At 39.0% G+C, this 18,268-nt stretch overlaps 1 protein-coding gene across 2 annotated transcripts; it reads left to right on the top strand.

Annotated features, from left to right (window-relative positions):
- Window positions 1-975: 975 nt before the first annotated feature.
- On the top strand, window positions 976-17,633 carry AMN1 (antagonist of mitotic exit network 1 homolog). Of its 2 annotated transcripts, none has more exons than XM_057428013.1 (7): window positions 976-1,139; window positions 4,012-4,144; window positions 7,212-7,356; window positions 9,427-9,644; window positions 12,421-12,477; window positions 13,641-13,752; window positions 14,399-17,633. In XM_057428013.1, the coding sequence occupies exons 1-7, from the start codon at window positions 1,078-1,080 to the stop codon at window positions 14,470-14,472; spliced, it is 801 nt and encodes a 266-aa protein (XP_057283996.1). In that variant the 5' UTR covers window positions 976-1,077; the 3' UTR covers window positions 14,473-17,633. The 2 variants fall into 2 exon arrangements, with proteins under 2 accessions (XP_057283996.1, XP_057283998.1); XM_057428015.1 differs by lacking the exon at window positions 976-1,139 and adding an exon at window positions 1,180-1,321.
- Window positions 17,634-18,268: the final 635 nt, after the last annotated feature.

Here is an 18,268-nt window from a genome sequence, read left to right as displayed (position 1 = left end):
CCCTCAGCGCCTCTGAGTTGCCTCATTTCTGCGGTCGAGGGGAAGGCTAAACCAAAGCTTGCTCTGTTGGCTTCGTGTGCTTCCTGCTTTTGTTAAAAAAAAAATCTCAACTGGCCCGTGCTGACTGAATAGAATTACAAAGGTAAATATTTATCCACGTGCGTGAAGTGTCCCAGCCAAAACAGGAACATCCAGGTGATTTTTTCTTTAAGTGATTTTACAGCTTATGCTCTTAAAGAGCATGATATGAATCATCCTATTACCTACTAATGCATATTTCTAACTATTAAATCATAACAAAGTACATTTTGTAGGTCTTGTAGTATCATCATCCATCAGCATCCTTGAGGATTATCTGTTAATCCAGATGTTGCAGTCACTGATTTCAGCAGTTATCTGGGAATCATCAGCAACCCATGTTTCTCCCAGATATTTAATTCTGGGTAAACAGGGGTTTCCTTATCTTAGTCGATCACTTGCTCTTTTTAGTAGGGGTGACAGGTCTGAAGATAATGATGCAGCAATTATATGCTAATAATGTTGTTAGGTCTAAAGAACTGTGTAGTCTAAATTTATACCACACTATCGAGACAGAAATGTAAAAGACAGAAGGAAAAAGAAACTGAATTGCAAATAGCAAGATCTGGCAGGCAGCAGGGTCTCGTCTCTGCAGATTAATGGAGGTTAGGAAAAGCGGTGCTGTGGTATGACTGCGATGATGCCAGCTATGAGGGAAACTGGTTGAAACAACTGCACCCCTTGCCTGAAGGCTGCTGATCTCCCCAGGTCCCCTTGTGCTTCTCCCCTGCTTGGGAAGAACTCTGCCCTAAATACTAAGCGCTGGGGGCTTAGTGGGGCGAGACTGACACTTTGTGCGAGTTTTGGGGCTTTTCATGCGCTTCGTGAGCCGCCCCCCCCTCCCCGCCACGACCCCCGAGTCGATCCCAGGGCTGGCCGAGAGCAGGACTACATCTCCCGTCATGCCTGCAGTACTGAGAGAGCCGCCGCCATTTCGGTACCGTCCGCCGGAGCCGTTGGGTCCGGGCGGTGCTGCGTTCCCCGTTTCCCGCCGCTGCTATGAGCCGCCTCAGCGGCGGTTGGGAAGGCGCCGGCGAGGAAGCCCAACTCCTCCTGGACCTGTGAGTGCCGTCCCGACACCCTGTCCCTGTGCCCGCCGGCCCCCTCTCCGTCCGGAGGTCCGGCGGGTTCCGGGCTAGCCGGGCGGGTTAGGCCGCTGCGCTCAAAGCAGGGCCGCGGCCTCGAGTAAAAGCATCGCCGCCGAGCAGCCCTCGGGGCCTCCTGTGGGGAGCCCGGAGGAAGGGTTTGGCCAGGGGGGCAGGGTTGGGCAAGCCTTTGGCCGGGGTGGCACAGTTGGTGACAGGGTTTGGTCATGGTGACAGGGCAGGCGGCAGGGTTCAGTGGGAGCCCCAGGAGAGGTGACGGGGTTTGATGGGGTGGCAGGGTGAGTGATTTAGTTTGGCAGGGGTGACAGCATGGGAAGAGTTCCAGGACAGGTGGCAGGGTTTGACAGAAGTGACAGAGCTTGGCAGGTAAAGCATGGGATGATCCCTGACACATCTGGATGTGGAGGGATGGGTGAGTATCCCTGGCTTCACCTGGCCCCAGTGAATCCACCGAATGGTGTTTTCTTTGTGGTTTTCATTATGCCAGATTCCTCTGCGTTCAGGAGGGAGTCTGAGCATAAGAATAAAGTATTTGATTTGACAACTGAAATTAGCTAGCAAACAATACAGTTAGACTTCCATTCTTATTTTAAAGCACTGAATATGACATAGTTCCCCTGGTGTAGCCAAAAAGTGGTTTAGTTTCTTATAAAGTAGAATAAGAGTGAAAACATAACTGAAATGATTGTTGAAACTGTAGAGCAGTAATGTACCCTGAGAATATCCACCAGTTGTTTGAAAAATAATATAATTAATCTTAATAAGCTTTCCTCTCAAGCTAAGATTAAAATTATGTGGCAAGAGACAGTTAAATGTAACCAGATGATTTGGCACAGCTTACATTGATTTCCATGTATCTGTATAGGTTTTTGAAGTATTTTCTGCAAATTTGAACCAAGTAAGTCAGTCTGTTTGGTCCCTACTCCGGTATGGCTGTGTTAGCCACTTAGTTATCTTCAAGAGAAAAAAAATTAAATTTGCATTGAGTTTTTAGATACCACAGTTTTTACATACTACAGTATATGGTGACAGTTGGCCTCCTTCAGGATGAACTGACAAGTTCATTTACCCAGTGGCCAAAATGTAGAGTCATATGAAAATATGCATTTAGTACTTCAGCACTGAAGTGTGTGCCCTTGTATGATAGAGGACTGCTTGCCCATTCGCATGGCATCCATTATACAAGAGGGAACAGCCACATGGAAAGTGCACACATAGCCCCCCCAAAAGGCTCAGAAACTATTATTTGACTCACCCTAGCCAAAGATAGGTGCTGTTTTAACACTGAGGAGGTGCTGGTTCATTTGGGATCTCCACAGGAAAGATGTGGGTTTTCAAGGCTAGTTAACTGGTTCATTACATAAAGGATAGTAGAAAACATGACAGCAGTCTGCTGCTCCTTCTGACGCTGGGGACCCTGGCTATGGCAGCATGAGAAGAGCCCCCCTCACACTGAGCAGCATGCTGTGCAGATCCCGTCTGGGGTGAGGTCTTTGGAGCTTTGATGAGATTTTCTTTTAGGAAGTAAACAACTGTTCTTTATTTCTGCAGTTAAGCAAAGGAATGTTACATGTAGGTATGCTGTTTAATCTCAAGACAAAGAATGTGGTGGTGTAACTTGCTTGAACATGCACTGACTTGGAGCCATGTACAGGCTTCTCAGTGTCAGTTAGCCAAGTTCATCCAGCAGCCACCGCAGTTTGGTGAAGATACTGCATTCTTACACATCTCCAGGGGAACAAGTTGAAGGCAGTCAGGGTGTGTGCTTAGGTTATGTAACAGCAACTTGTGCTGATACACTGCAAGCCAGTCCTGTGTTTACACTGCTTAGATTCAGCTTGACATCAGTGTCTTCTAGTTAGTGTCTTCTGCAGTGACCTGCTAGAGGTGCCCTGACTGCACTGTGGTAACTTTAGTGGGTTTTTTAATGTGCTTCCACACTGGAAATCTTGCTTCTTTCCTTGCTTAAATCTGTGCCACACTTCAGACTTGTAGAGCCTTAATATTTTGACCTCTCATGAGTTTTCAATTGATATGAATTTAATTTGTCGTGATTTGGTGGCAGTCTGGTGCCAGACAAGGTTCTTTTGAAGAAAAAAATTGTCACTTGAGACTCAGAGTTGTGGCTCTGTGCTAAATCTCGTTTGACTTAACTCTAGGCTACTGCTGCCCCCTGCCCTCAGCCACTTGTTTTGGCAGTACTATTTCTGTGACCTCACAGTTTCATGATTTATTAATACAAAATTAGTAAAGATAATACTAGGATAGAAAAATTTATGTCTCAAGTGACAAACGTCTGTCATCAGATCTAGTTTTAAGCACAGAGTTAAGAGAGTTGGGCACAAGGTTACACAGCACAATTCATATTAAAAGAGTGCTACAAACTAGGCAGTGAACAAAATACTGTATCTGAAAATAGCTCCTTGACGTTTTTAGCTGAGGTGAATCAAAGGTGTTCCTTCTCTGGAACCAGCTGTCCTAACTGAAGGTTTACGGCCTACCAAGTGGGGGCTTTGCTGGTAAAAAGGCTTTTCTTAGAGCTTATGAATGTATGACCAACAAACTCATTTTGTGAGCTGGGTTAATGGTTGCAGTCAATGAGGCTAATTTATGCCTAGCGTTGACTGGGGAGCACTTGCCACAGAAGGATCAGCTGATTGACCCCAAAGGGCAACAGCTGAATTGGTGGTAGCATGGAACAGCTGGAACTGATAAGGTTTGAAGGCAGCATAGCCAGTTGCAGAAGGTGACATCTTATGGCTTGATTTTTCTAATTCTAGTATGTAATGCCTATTTTTGACTATACTGTAACTTTCCTTTATTTCAGGTGCCTTCAGTGTTTGACAAAGAACCTTTCCAGATATGCTGCAGATATTAAGTCATTGCCACCCAACATAAAGGATAAACTAATTAAATTAATGAGTAGGCAAGGGCAAATAACTGATTCAAATATCAGTGAGGTAAGAACCCATTCAAAACTATACTGTCTGTGCTAGTTAATACACAAGAAAGAGCTAAACTAAAACTTTAGACAACAGATAAATTCAGGCCTGTTTACTGTATGTCTCTACCGTTTTTTCCTTAAACTTCAATAGCCTTCATTAACCTTTATTAGTAGTAATAAGATCATGTTTGTAGTGATAAAAGTGTTCTCTGTTCAGTGACATGTATCATCTCTTTTCAGTATGGGAAACTAGACTTGAAAACCAATTTCCATTCCTGAATGTAGTGTGTTTCAAGAAGCTAGTGCATAGTTTAGTAACAAAAAGATTTCAAGAACTTGTTAGATTTCTTCTATGTTCTGTTGACATTATGCACACGATCTCCATATTTCAAAGGATTAAAATTTAAATAAATTACATGATGATGGGAGGGCTAGAAATCGATGGTCAAATTCTCACATCTCTTGTGCTCACTGATGTGTGCCAGTTTTTCAAAATGAAACCAGTTAATGGCTTTTGTTTTAGCTGCAAATTCAGGGGCACGTCTGTTTTGGTATCTATCTGTTGCTATCTTGTTTAGCCTCAAAGGGAGGTGAGAGAATGGAGGAAAGCTAAAGGTTGGCCTTAGTGAAATGTAAAATGAATGACTCCCTGTTCATTCCTGCTTTGACCTGTAACTTGTAAGAAGCAAATAATATCAGTTTCTTAGAGTCAGAATAGTGAAGCCAAGACTAGAGGCAGAATCGGAAGTATTGTAGAAGACTTACGAACAAGAAATTTTATCTTTAGTACGCACCATTTTTGGATTGTACAAAATAAGTCTCTGAGTAAAAATCAGAGTCTTATTCATTTATCTTATTTTGAAAGGTTTGAGTTGACACAATTTGGTTTAGGCTATCTTTTCAGTAAGTAATCCTTTCTAAGCATCCTAAGAGATATATATATAATTAAAACCACGTGATCGTGTGTCTATAAATGTGCAAAACTTATTAGGATATCTTTAGTCTGGAAATAAACTAGAGAGTTTAAGATACAGTCTTTTCCTCTGTTTGTAAAATCTCATCTTACTTGTAATTCATCTGTGCCTTCTTTGGAGACTGTTTTCCATTCTGACACTGGGATACTCTGTGCTGCTTCCTTTTCTCATGTGTTTTCTCCTTTCTCTGTTCCTGAAATTTCCTGCAGTTATAGCCTTAGCTGTCATCACTTTTCTTAGACATGTTATACCTTAGCTCTCTTTACTAACAGTTTCCAGGTTTATTTCACTTGTATGTTTAAAAGTACGCTGGCCACCTCTTGAATTCTGAACACATAGCATTTCTCCATACCAATTTGCTCTGCGGTTTTCCTGTTCCATCATCTTGCAGATATTTTTTCTGCTTAGCATAGCAAAAATGGCTTATGTTAGTTAGCTCTTCTTACTACTCCTTGTTCACATCATGTATGACTGAAATATTTTACATGTGGCACATTTGCAATGTTTCAATTAGTCATCCATACAGATAAGGAATTCTCTTTCTTTGCTATTACTTCTGTCCTGGCCTTTTCTTTCATAGTCTCCACGGTACTGTAGCTAGGTCTATTCTCTTGGAATTTTCCAGGCTGTATTATCTCGTTTGCTTTTATGTATATCCTTTCTATGGTGTTTAAGTATCTTGCCTAAGGTTAAAGATCTTCCAGTAGAAATTCTGTTAAGTTGCACTTATGTATAAACTTGTATTTCATCTCTTACCTCCCTGTTCTTTCCAGATTTGTGTTATCATGCATTTTTTTTCCCCTTATTCTGCTTTTTCCTTGGAGCAGCCTTTCATGAAACATGGTAAACTCCGTACTCCAATTCACTTTTACCATAAAGATCTATAAAGCCATTCAGCATGTGTCCACAAGATATACGTCTGTACTTCAGTGTCCTGAACTCTGCATCCAAACAATCCTTATTCTATCTAAAGTTCCATTTTCTTTGAGACATATTAGGTTTTAGCTGTCAAAGCTATCTGAGGTCTGCCATTCAGAAATCAGAAAGTTTTGCTTGTTTTTCAAAAGACTTATTTGACTTTGTCAGTAAAGATTTTAGCACCTTATATATTTGCAAAACATAAGTATTCCTTGTAATATCTTTACTGTGCCTCTTAGAATGGTGAACCTGAAAAAGAAATAGGCCTTTAACAAGCCTGTCAGTTATGCTGTTACCTTTGCTTGTGTATGGAAATCTACTGTATGGTTTTATCCTTGTTAAGGAAGGGAATTGCAAGCTGAAGGGAGTAATAGTAATGTGAAAATTTGATTTAGCGCTTGCTTGTTGTTCTGAAAGACAGCTCAATGAAGGTATAGGTTGTTTGCACAAGAGGGAGCTATGAACAGTATTTATTAAAAAGTAGTGGGAATGCTTGAAAATGAAATTAGAGGTTATATATATGGGTATTGTTACTAAAATCAGAGGATTTCCATTGCTGTGGGTCTAAATTTCATAAAAAATGTCCCCTTGGGGAAGATTTCACAAAATCCAACCTATGGTCTTATGGGAGTGAAACAGCCTATTTAATGAGGATTTAGAACCTCCTCATGGTATGATAATGGGATTGCTTGTTTATGAGAAAAAGCGCGTGTGTGTAGGTGACAGAAATACACTGGGGCAAAATATCTTTAAAATATTACCCTTTTCTGTTCAGTGAATTTAAGTTTTGATCGCCATCAGTATATTTTTACACTTCAGATTACTGCCATCAAAATTGTAAGACTTTGAGGGTGTTATCCTCGGTAAACATAGGTGAGCTAGCAGAAGCATTAGTGATAGCAACTGCACCATCAAAACAGTATTTCCACTGTTTAAATAGTAGTGTTAATGTGCTCCTACTGTAGATGTGATCACAGAAATGGAATGGTCATGCTGTAGGGGATGAACAGTTGTGGCAAATATACCATATTTTCTTTAGAATTTTTAGGTCCTAGAACTGGGAGCCCCATCCCCTAGTGAATATTTTTAAAAAGTTCTATGTCATGTCTAACATTACAAGGATTTTAGATAAAAATAGGTATGTTCTATGACATAGCAGAGTTTGCCTGAAACAGTATGTTTTCATTACAGGTATTGCACCCTGCTGTAGAGTCTCTAGACCTTCGAGACTGTGATATTTCAGATAATGCGTTACTGCAGCTTCATAACTGCAAGCAACTGAAAAAAATCAACTTAAACTCTTGCAGAGAAAACAGATTTGGAATCACTTCAGAAGGTATGTTGTCTGTGCACAGGTAACAGGGATCTTAATTCTGTTTCATTTTTCTTGTTAGATTGGAGTAAGTTGCAAAAAATGTCTTGGGTAAATGTTGCTTAAAAAAATCCCCAATGTCACACCAATACTAATTACACGGTTGTGTAAATTACAGGCCTGGAGCATTGATTAACTTACAAAAGAGAGCTATCAGGTTACTCGCATGATAGTTTTCTGGTAAAACTATGGTACATTTGATAATCTGTTCCACTTCATCATAATTATTCCTTCCTCAGAACTTGTTTCAGAGCCTTTCCAATACCACTGGGATTGAAGTTTCATCAAATGTGTTTGTTATTAAATAAGCTTATATATCTTCTCTGACTTAAAAGACTTGACTTGCTTTAGGACTTCAGGATTTCAGGTGTTACAACTTGAAACTGGAGGTTAAAAGTATCAGGAGCTATTAGCTTAAAAGAATTAAGCTTGCTGAATTCTATTTCCCGCAAGTTTTGTTTTGTCTTTTTGGTTAGACTTACTCCTTGCTCCATCATTTACTCATCCTTATTGAAAATTGAGGCAAAATATTCATTTAGTATTGAGCTAATGTATACCATACTTTAAATCAGTCCTGGTTTGTATTTTCTTACCATTGCACACTGGTACACTTTTTAAGTGGTTAAACTTTTAAAAATGGATTTTGTTGATTTTTCAGTGTCACCTCATTACACTTTTTGACCCCTGAGATACAGTTTGTGATGGTTTTCCTCCATGGCTTCATCTATCCACTGATTTCTAGTATGGTTCTTAAGGTACCAGCTAAGCCTAAAGCTCTTTAGGTATATTTTTTGTCTGTTTAGGTAGAGGTTCCTGATCACTTTATAATTAAAATTGCAGTCTAGTTCTTTATTGCAAGTTCCTAGTCCACTGAATTTTACTAACTCTCCTTCTTTTAAATTGAGAATCAGTTATGAAGCCTTTAATTTAAGCTGGAACAGTTCTTTCTCACTCATCTCAGTTTTCATAGAGAAAAAAACAAAACAAACCAACTTAAACCCAACCCATTTGCATTACCTTTTATTAATTCAGTACTAGGTGTGTGTGTGTGGGCATTGCTTGGTTTGTTTGAGTGAGGCTTTTTTGTTTGTCTTAACAATCCTGTTGCCTACCACATGTAGGAATATCTGAGCCCTGAAACATTTGCTCTATAGGTTGCACATGGAGTATCTCATGTCCCTTAATACAATATCCAGTGGTACTTCTTTGTCAAATTCAACTACCAGTACTGTCTGTTCTGTCCTTCTTTGCAAAGTGGTTTTGACCCAAGTGTGTGCTATTTTATCAATGCTTCCGTGGACTTCTTGCATGGTAACATATCTTAATGTTATTCAGCTGTTTATTTTTATCTATCCAGAAGTAATGTATTTTTCTGTACCCCTATAATTATCATGTTTCTGTCATCCTTACAATAAAAGTTCCTTCACAATTTGCATCTGCGGTTCATGTACTTTTACTGACTACCAATATTTTGGTCATTACTGACTATCTGGGCTCTTAGGGCACCAACAGACCCTAATGGCCATGACTGGTCTCACCTGCCAGATCCACCTATGCTAACTGCCTAGGGACCCTCAAGTCCTGGCCTCAGCCATGTCATAGGTGTACCTGGTTCCTGTCCTGTTTCTGAACTATTGTTTTGATTTTTTGAATTGACCTTTGACATAACTTCTTACCTCACTTTTTACCTGGGACCTAGCACTACCATTATTCTGCTTTCGAGCTATTGGCCTTTCCTTGTGCACTCACTGAGCTGATACCTCATGTATGTAAGATCTCTCAGGTATCCCTCTGCATTACAGAAAGGAATTCAGTATTTAGAAGTTTTAATCAACTCCAGCATTGTTCATTGTTCATTGTAATTTTCTTTTTCTTATTCTTGAATTAAAAGAAACCAACCGCAAAACTGAGTCTGCTGGGATGGCATGAGATGAAAGTTAAGCAGCCAATGACCAGAGGACAGCATACTGGATTCAGCATGGTGGTTATGTAAAAAAATGAGTAATTCTTTAAATTGCTCTGTTTCTCTGACAGGTGTCATAGCACTGGCCTTATCCTGTCCTTACTTGCGTGAAGCATCTTTTAAAAGGTGCTGTGATATAACTGACAGTGGAGTTCTTGCTCTTGCGCTCAACTGCCAGTTCCTACAAATAGTGAACTTGGGCAGTTGTTCAGGCATCATGGATGCATCTCTGCAAGCACTAGGAGAAAACTGCAGATTTCTTCACAGTGTGGATTTCTCATCTACTCAGGTAGCTATGGTGGCAATTGGCCAATTGACTTCTATTTGTTTATTTTATAAGATTGTTATGATAAGGTTGAAAAGGGATCTTTTTAGCTGTACTCTTGACAAGATTTAGGACCATAGGTCCTTCCAATTTCCTCCTTTCAAAGAAGAAGAAAGACACAGTTTGCATCTTGGTAACCAGAAAAAACCCACATTTTGATATTACAGCATGTACTGTGGACCAAACATAAACTTTTATTAGAATCAGCGTAATAGTGGAGATTTTTTTTTCAGTATCTTTATTGAGAGCAATAATTTTCTTCAAGTTGTAATCAAAAATATTTCATTTAAAGAAAGTAGAATCTTACAGATATCATTGGCTTTTTATTAGAATAAACTGACCTGACTAATATAGGATATCAAACAATATAAGCCTCTAGTAGAAGTAAACACTGTAATTAATTCTAGTTCAGGAGTGACTCTGCTTTCTCAATGGCTTGTCAGAGTTACGGAGTCAACTTGGAAAGTGACATTTAAAATGTCAGAAAGGGCAGGTAAGAGAACTTAACAACAGTATTCAGTGTAAGAAGGGGAGCTCAGCTACAACAGCAATGCTGTAACATACTTTATAATTACAGTAAGATAATGAAGTGAGGGAAAGGATTTTCTGCTGTAAACATCTGGTTGACTGTGATGGTGAGTGGTTATGTTGAATGTGAGCCAAGCACAGAGAATTCGTAATGAAGTGTCAGATTTGGAAAACACACAACAGGTTCTTATTTTAGATGCTGTTCTTTCTGATTTTGCAGAAGTAGAGCATCAAAAGTAATTTTAATCTTTTCCTTGGTAATTTTTATTTTTAACATTTAACTCTATTTCTTCAAACTTTCTTCATTACTTTTTTGCTCCCTTGCCTCTCTTCTCCTTCATAGGAGATAACTAAGTTTCCCCATTTTCCATGTTTTAAATGAGATTAAAGTTTCTTGAGTAACTAAATGTTTCCACATTTTGAATTCTTTTCTGATAATGATACCATGATAATACACTAGAATTCTGAATTTTTTGACTAAAAATAAATAGAAACATATACAAGATGTAAATGAAATAAGTGTGAAGTGAAGCAGAGAAACTATGGATAGCTCTTGCCTCTAGAGATCACAAGGCCTAACCATACTCTTGTGTTTGAGTGCCAGAGTGCGTAGTAAAAGTATCAAGTGTAACTTGCAAAGCTGTGTGAAAAAGTAAGATGGCAAGAACATTGGAAATAAATGAACAGGCAAAGGAGGACACAGCTCACTTGTAGGAATGTGGAAGCAGATGTGAGCTAGACCACAGAGGGACTAAATGCTTCAAGGTGATGTAGCCATTTTTAAAATAGGTCTCACCTGGTGCCTGCAGAGATGAAGTACAGTAAGTAGAAGGTATGGAAGTAGTGTAGGGAAGGGAGGGGACTTTGTTTTAATACAAAACTGGTTTCATGCTCTCATGCTCTCATAACCATATACGCACAAGCAACAAGACAGTAGCATTCAGATGATCTCTCAGTGTTCAGTCTGGCCCAGGTTTGTTTTGGTGACATGAAGATACTCAGGCTGATCTTAGACTGGTGACCACTGGTTTTGGATGTGTCATTTTAAACCCTTTTGGGAACTGACAGTAATTACTCTCTCCATTCTGTCCCACTTGTGGGAATTATTAGAATTTATTCATTCACTGCTCTTTGTCTCCTGGTCTGGGTGTCTTGTGCTAAATGTGTTGCCATCTTAATGACCTGCTAAGATAGGTATTGACAATACCTGACAGTTCTTACAGGCCTTTATATGCCTTCATGCTGGGACATTCCTGTCCGTTCTCCATTTGTACTGATCTGACCCTTTCTGTTATAGTTCTGTAAGGCAGACTGGTAATAGAGGGCCAGAAAACAATTGGAGCAACAGGAATAACCAAACCTTTAAACAGAAATCGAGCTTGTGGTCTATGGATTCTAGCTGTCCGATTTGGCTGAGCCTTACTGTGTGTATTTGGTGACTACTATTCCTGCCATCTAATATAAGCTCTGTGAAAAAGCCTGTGTGATGAATCTGACATCCAGTTCAGCTTTCAAAGTGAAGAAGAAGTTTAATGAATTTGGTTCCTGGAAGCAAACAAGTAAATTGCCCTTTATTGCCTTTCTAAGGAAAGGAATGTCTTTTGTCTCTCTCCTTGTGCTTGCAGGTAATCATTGTTCAATCACTTTGATGAAACTTTTAGAGCAAGTGCATGATAACTGCTGTAAGGCTGCTTGTTTGAGAGATTTTCATCTTGTGTAACTGTTTTGCTTCAGAGAACAGATAAAACACTCCTGTGATTCCTTTTTTGTCTTTTTTCCCAATCCAAGAAATTTCATTAATATTTGCAGCAGTCCTGAAAACAGGAGAAAAAGTAGTCTGGGTAGAGCACAAGTGGTTTAAGCCTTAAGAAATTAAAAACTGCAATGCTCTGACCATGATAGTGTGGCCACTGTTCAGTGAGGCAAGGAAGCTGCAGGACCAGCAGTGACACAGTTGGAAACATCTGTTTAGAAAGGCAGGCTGGATCACACAGCAGTATAATGCAACAGTAGGTAACAGACTGAAAAAAGCTATACTTGGGTAATTTTCTCTACAAGCTTAGCTGGGAAGAAAATCCTGTAATGTTAAGTGTATTCAGTGAATGTAGGGAGTGAATAAATTAATAACATTTCCACACACCCCCAAATAGCTGTATTTGAAAAAATGAGCTTTAATCTGCTGTATTGATAACAACGTGATTTTTTTCTCTAGGTAACAGATGATGGTGTTGTAGCACTAGTAAGTGGAACATGTTCGGAAAATTTAAAGGTAACCTAATAACAAAGAAATGAACTAAAACAGTTGCCTGCATTTTAAAGTTATTATCAGTATTGCTTCTGAAAGACAGTTTTTATTGACTGACGTTTGCCTTTACGTACACACTTGGCCTGATCTTGGTTATGAATTGAATATTTTCAATCTCTGTCTCTCTGTAGCAGTGCCCCATACTAGCTTTTTGAGAAGCTCAGTCTTTCCAAAATGAGTTTTCTGCTGTTTAATGTAGTATGGTTATTTTAACTCACATTCTTTCAAGAGAGCTGTATAATAAGTGCAAATGAATGCTTAACTTTTTCCTTTGATTTCTGTGTAGTTATTTCTTGATTCTGTTGAACACTGAGGCAGAATTTGTAATGTGAATAATTTCACAGATACAAGAAATCACTTAGCAACTCTGCACAGATAAATCTCTTAATTTGTGAAAGCAACCGTGAAAATGAAGTTGTCTTTGCGTAAAGAATATCTGGACACTGAGGCAGTGATAAAATGTTGAAGAGGCATCCCATACCTCTTGCCACAAATGATCTACTTTTCTATGTAGTGCATATCTGTATGTGTTTACTTTCGTAAAGAGTGGTTCTGAATCCAAGCTAGGCATTTAGAAGTTAAGATGGGAAACAAGTCACAGTTGCTAGCTTATAATAAAAACAAAGCCAAAAAAAAAACCACCAAAAAAACCCCCCGCAACCAACCCCAAACAAAATACCAAATCTGAGTCAACTGACAGTATTAATAACCTGGAAAAATAGAACTGTTACTGTTTTATTTGGAGGACAAACAATTAGGTTTGGTTCTTTTCCGGCTAATTTTGTCTATTTTGGACAAACCTTTTAGTCTTGAATCTAGTCTTCATAAGTGATGTAGTACAAGATGATACTACCTTTCAGAAAATAGCAGTGAGATATTTTTTATATACTAGAATTGACTTGAAAATGTCTTTGTCTTTTAGCTGGTTATACCTTTAGCTGTAGCAAAACATTGATTCCAGCTGTTCTAAACAACCCTGAGACTATGCAGATAGCCTTCATAAGAGGCATAGTAGGTCAAGTTTTCTTCTAGGTGGGAATCTATGAAAATGATTGGACAAAGGAAAGCTCTGCCTTCAAAATGATGGGTGCCCTGACAGGCTTTTGTAACTACTATTTTCATAACAGGAGATCCACATGGAACGCTGTGTGAACCTGACTGACGTCGCTGTGGAAGCGGTCCTTACTTGTTGTCCGAAGATACACATTTTTCTGTTCCATGGATGCCCTTTGATAACAGGTAGGTCAAATCATGCAGCAAGCAAGAAGAGTAATTACTTCTGATAGTATCTTCTTGGTGTTTGGAAACACACACTACACTTTGTAAATAATCCCAAAAAATAATAGCTCAATAAATTAATAGTCATACTGTGAGATTTTTCAAAGCAAGGTGAGAGTTTTGCTTTGATATATGGAAACCATCAAAGAGGGAATTTTTGTTGTTGTTCTTGAATTTGGATTTTTTTAATTCCCTTCCCCCCTAGCCCAACGTACTGATGAAGACCTAAAGTTGATGATAAGACTTCAGAAACATGTGTTAGCATCTTAAACCCCTCCTCTATTCCAAAAGTATGCCACAGTATCCATTCTAGAAGCAGTGGAACGGAGAAGGACTGGTCAGCCTAAAACAAATTTAAGAGAGGTTATGATATATCTTGAGCTTTTAAAGTTTGTTTGATTGGTGATGCATTGCGGTTATGTGACTGGAGAAAAAATTGAGTAGTTTTGAGTTACTACAGGTGTATCTGAAGTGCGATATTGTAATAGCAAATTACAATAATAAACATAAATGCAGATATGGAATTATTTTGCTGTTAACCTAATTTCTAAACACCACTTACGTATATTCGGAATGAATAACAAGAAATTCCTTGGTTCTGTTCCAGATCGTTCCCGAGAAGTTTTAGAACAGCTGGTCATATCAAACAAAATCAAACAAGTAACATGGACTGTTTACTGATTGTTTATCATGTACGTATGAGTGTAAAGTTTACAGCTGGGAGAGCTCTTTCAGGAAACAAGCACCTTGGAGAAATAGCACCTTGGTGACTTTTGGACCATCAGATTGCTTCCCTCCTTGTTCCCACTAGAGGTCTCCATCGCCATTCCAGTCCTTGCCTGTGAGTCTGGGCTTCCCCGTTGTCTCTACTTAGAGCCCTGTATGTCTTTGCATTGCTAATCATACTTCGGTAAGAGGAAAGTTAAACTATAATTAATATTACACTGTCATCGCTCAGCCTCCTTCAAGAATGAGATTTGGCTACTACTCTGTATCTTTTACCATCGTAGTTACATATACAAACCAAATTTAAGTAAGTCTGTGTTCTGAGTTTGTAGTCTGAGAGGGTAGTTGCAACTAAAAGTACCAACCCAAACTATGCTGGAGTGTCTGTAAGGTTGGGACTGTAATCTGACAAAAGTCAACAAATCGAACTGGTGACTGGAGGTGGCATTAACAGCAGTGCAAATGTATTTTTAGTAAGAAACAGTCTCCTTTCACCATGTACTTTTGCTGGGTCTGGAAAAAAACTGTAGGTACCTTTTTTTTGATGTTACTGATGCTGCAGGTTTCTGTTCTTATTTTCTAACGCTGGATTTTTATACATCAAAAACTACAGTCTGTGAACATGTAAACGTAAACTTTGAAATTGTTGTGGTGACTTAATTACAAAGTAGTAGCTATGACTGATTAAAAAAAAATCTTATATATGGGCAAATACTTATTTGCTCTGACTTTTGCCTAAGTTGATGAAAATCCTTCTAGGGAACAAAATACTGGTCCTCATAAGCATTGCTATGAGTGAAATAGGACCAAATTGAATGAGTACATGAATCTCAGGATGCTAGAGTTCAGCAGAGTATGTGTTCTGCTGTGTGTGGTTTCTTTCTAGTGGCCCCAGAAGCTGAAAATACCCACTTGTATATTGTTTAATTGTGGTCATAATAAAGAAAAAATCTTAGAAATGTAAAATGTGTTTATTACATGCTGACAATTAGAAGTCATGTTCATTGGCTTTCTTGAAACAGCATAACCTCTAGTGGCACTTTTGGGATTTTTTTACATTAAACGTTAAAAAATGTTAGCAATTTTAGCATTATACAGGGCAGGTGACACACTATGTTGATACCCTGCATCTGGAAGTAGCAGGGTTTAGCTAGGGTGATCTTACATGGATCTGATGACACTTAGGAAGCCGTGAGTTTAGGCAGCCATAAGGAATATGTTTACATTATGATTTAACACTTGTCATAGCCACAGTTATTTAAAGTGCTGCAGAAATAAACCAGTCTTCTACTAATCTATTTAAAATTCAGGTCAAATTGCATGGAAGATAATAATATATGTTGCATCCAGTAATATTAAAGGATATTACGATGTCTGACAATAATCTCTGTTCTTCTGTTGATTATATGGTTTACGGAAGAGCAAGTTCGTGTGGAAAACTTGTTCAAGTGTAACTGAAAGCATAATTTTCAAACTCCAGTGCCTAAATCCCTGGCTTCTGCTGCATGCAGTGCCATGTCTCAGCCCAGTGATGAGTACATTCCTATGATACCTATAAGCATAGTGGCATTAGTACAAACCATTCCTGCAAACAGGAGAAGTTGGTTTTGCTATATTAGCAACTCGCATCTGAAGGCTGTAATTGCAGTGACTCCTTGGACCAGATTGAGGCCTAAGAATGTAATCTACCACATCTTATTCCCTTTCTTGGCTAAAGAGTAGCTTATAGGATTGTCCTGTGGAATCCCTGTTATCAGTCAGGGCCCGTCATTTCTTTGAAGTCCTGGACATGAGTTGGCAATAAATTTGTTTTGTACTGTTTTTCATATTGATCCATCTAGCTGATTAGGCAGCAGCAATGACACTCCCAGTAGTTGTGACAAATAAGTAAAAGCATAAGGACCATGCTGCCAGCCCTGGCTTCAAGAAAGCAACCGCAAAAAAAGTAAAATTGTGAGCTAACTCAGGTGGGATGGGGCCTCGGAAGTTTTCTAGTCTAACTTCCTGCCCAAAGCAGGGCCAGCTCAGAACTCAAACCTGCTTCGTTAGCGCTTTATCCAGCTGAGTCTTGAAAAACTGAAGATGTCAGAGCCTTCACAAACTTTTGAGGCAATTTGCTCCATGGCTTGACTATATTAATGGTGGGAAGATTTTCCCTTCTATCCTGTTTTGACCCTCTTTTGCTTCACTTTACAACCCTTCTCACTGGAAGAGCCTAGCTGTCATCCTGCCAACCTCCTTAATAGGTATGGGCAGGCTGCTTGTAGATCCCTTGAAGCCTTTTCCAAGCTGAAGAAGCCTAGTTCCCTCAGACTGTTATTGTAAGACGTGTAACTACAACATAGTGTGGTGACTATCACCAGACTCTCATCTCAAGTGCTACATCCAGAAAGAAGATTCTAAATGGAGATGGCATAAAGCAACTAAAGGCGTAAGAGCACCAAAATCTTTAACAGCAAAGGACACTTACAAAACAAATTCTATCTGTGGGACAGTGCTACTACTAACCTCACTGCCTGAGTGGTTCTTTTTGCCCTTGTTAATGTAAGTTTGGATTTGTCAGGTTGAAGGCAAATGCAGCTTATACTGTGTCCTTAAATGTGCATGTAGATTTACCATTTTCTCCTGTCGCCTCTACTAAATGTGTAACTTAGTGGTAGATTCTCATCTGTGCTTAAAAATCTGTACAACACTGCAGTGAATTACCAGTGTATTTTTAGGCTTGAAAGTTTAACATAAGTCATGTTAAATCCTTCAGTGTCAAAGCATGAGTCTGTATGCTTATGTGTTTATTACTAGCATAACTACTGAAATATTTATTGATTCAAGTTAAATCACAGTCATTTTCAAAAAATGCTTACAAGCGTAGGGTGAAGTGGGAGAAGAACATCTGGTCTGCACTGATGACTTCATATTCCATATTGTTTGGATATTGTTACTGTTGTATGTTGTTGGGTTAGCAGTGCAGAATACTTACTGTACTGAAGATTAAAGTTTGCAAACCTCCTGTTTGGATAGTTATGAAAACTTTTAAAGTTATATTTTGTAACCATGTACATTGTAAATGTGTTCCTAAACCTCCTACTTCATAAACACCATAGTTTTCTGAGGGAGCACCACCTGCTTTTTCATTTTTATAAGCTTCTACCATATCACCTGGTATTTGGATAGGTGTAGGTGCACTGTGTTCAACTCTGCAGTTACTAGTTCCTCATCACTGCTTGTCCAGTAATTAACTGCTGAAGGTGACAGTTCCTGCAGAACTTCCTGAAACATTGGTTCTTCTTCAAATGACTGCAGTCACAACCTCTGGCCAGTGTTTTAACCCTGCAGAGGGTTCTTCCTTGACAGATGGACCTGAGAATGATTCTTAGGCTTCTTGTTCAGTATCTCCTCCAGAGAAGAGAAAAATAATTCCACCTGACTTTTTAGTTCCTGTTTTTATGTAATTACTTTGTTAAAAAATGTCACAGAAGGAAAGATTTCTTTACCCTCACCAGTCTCCCATGGTGAGAGATTGCCTTTTTTTACCCCTGCAAAGTTAGAGAACGTAGATCATTTGACCTACTCTAAAGGATAAAGTTACCCTATAGCCATTATTATTTAATCACTTCCCACTTAGTAAAAACTTCAACTCTAGCTACAGTTCAAGAAGTGTAATTTAGATTTGTGTGCAACTCCTGAATAATCACTCCAGCAGCTTAAATGAAAACGTTTTATTATAGAGGGGAGGGGGCGAAACAGTCAATAA

The sequence above is a fragment of the Pezoporus wallicus genome, unplaced genomic scaffold (assembly GCF_028554395.1).
Source record: "Pezoporus wallicus isolate ANWC-B61680 ecotype Strahan unplaced genomic scaffold, APGP_CSIRO_Pwel_v1 contig_2908, whole genome shotgun sequence".
In the NCBI taxonomy this organism is placed as follows: Eukaryota; Metazoa; Chordata; class Aves; order Psittaciformes; family Psittacidae; genus Pezoporus; species Pezoporus wallicus.
This window is presented reverse-complemented; position numbering and strand designations above follow the sequence as displayed.

Coding starts and splice junctions, on each gene's coding strand:
- AMN1 (XM_057428013.1), top strand. CDS start 1,078: ATGAGCCGCCTCAGCGGCGGTTGGGAAGGCGCCGGCGAGGAAGCCCAA. Junction 7,357..9,426: donor ATTTGGAATCACTTCAGAAG/GTATGTTGTCTG, acceptor TTTCTCTGACAG/GTGTCATAGCACTGGCCTTA. Junction 9,645..12,420: donor TGGATTTCTCATCTACTCAG/GTAGCTATGGTG, acceptor TTTTTTCTCTAG/GTAACAGATGATGGTGTTGT.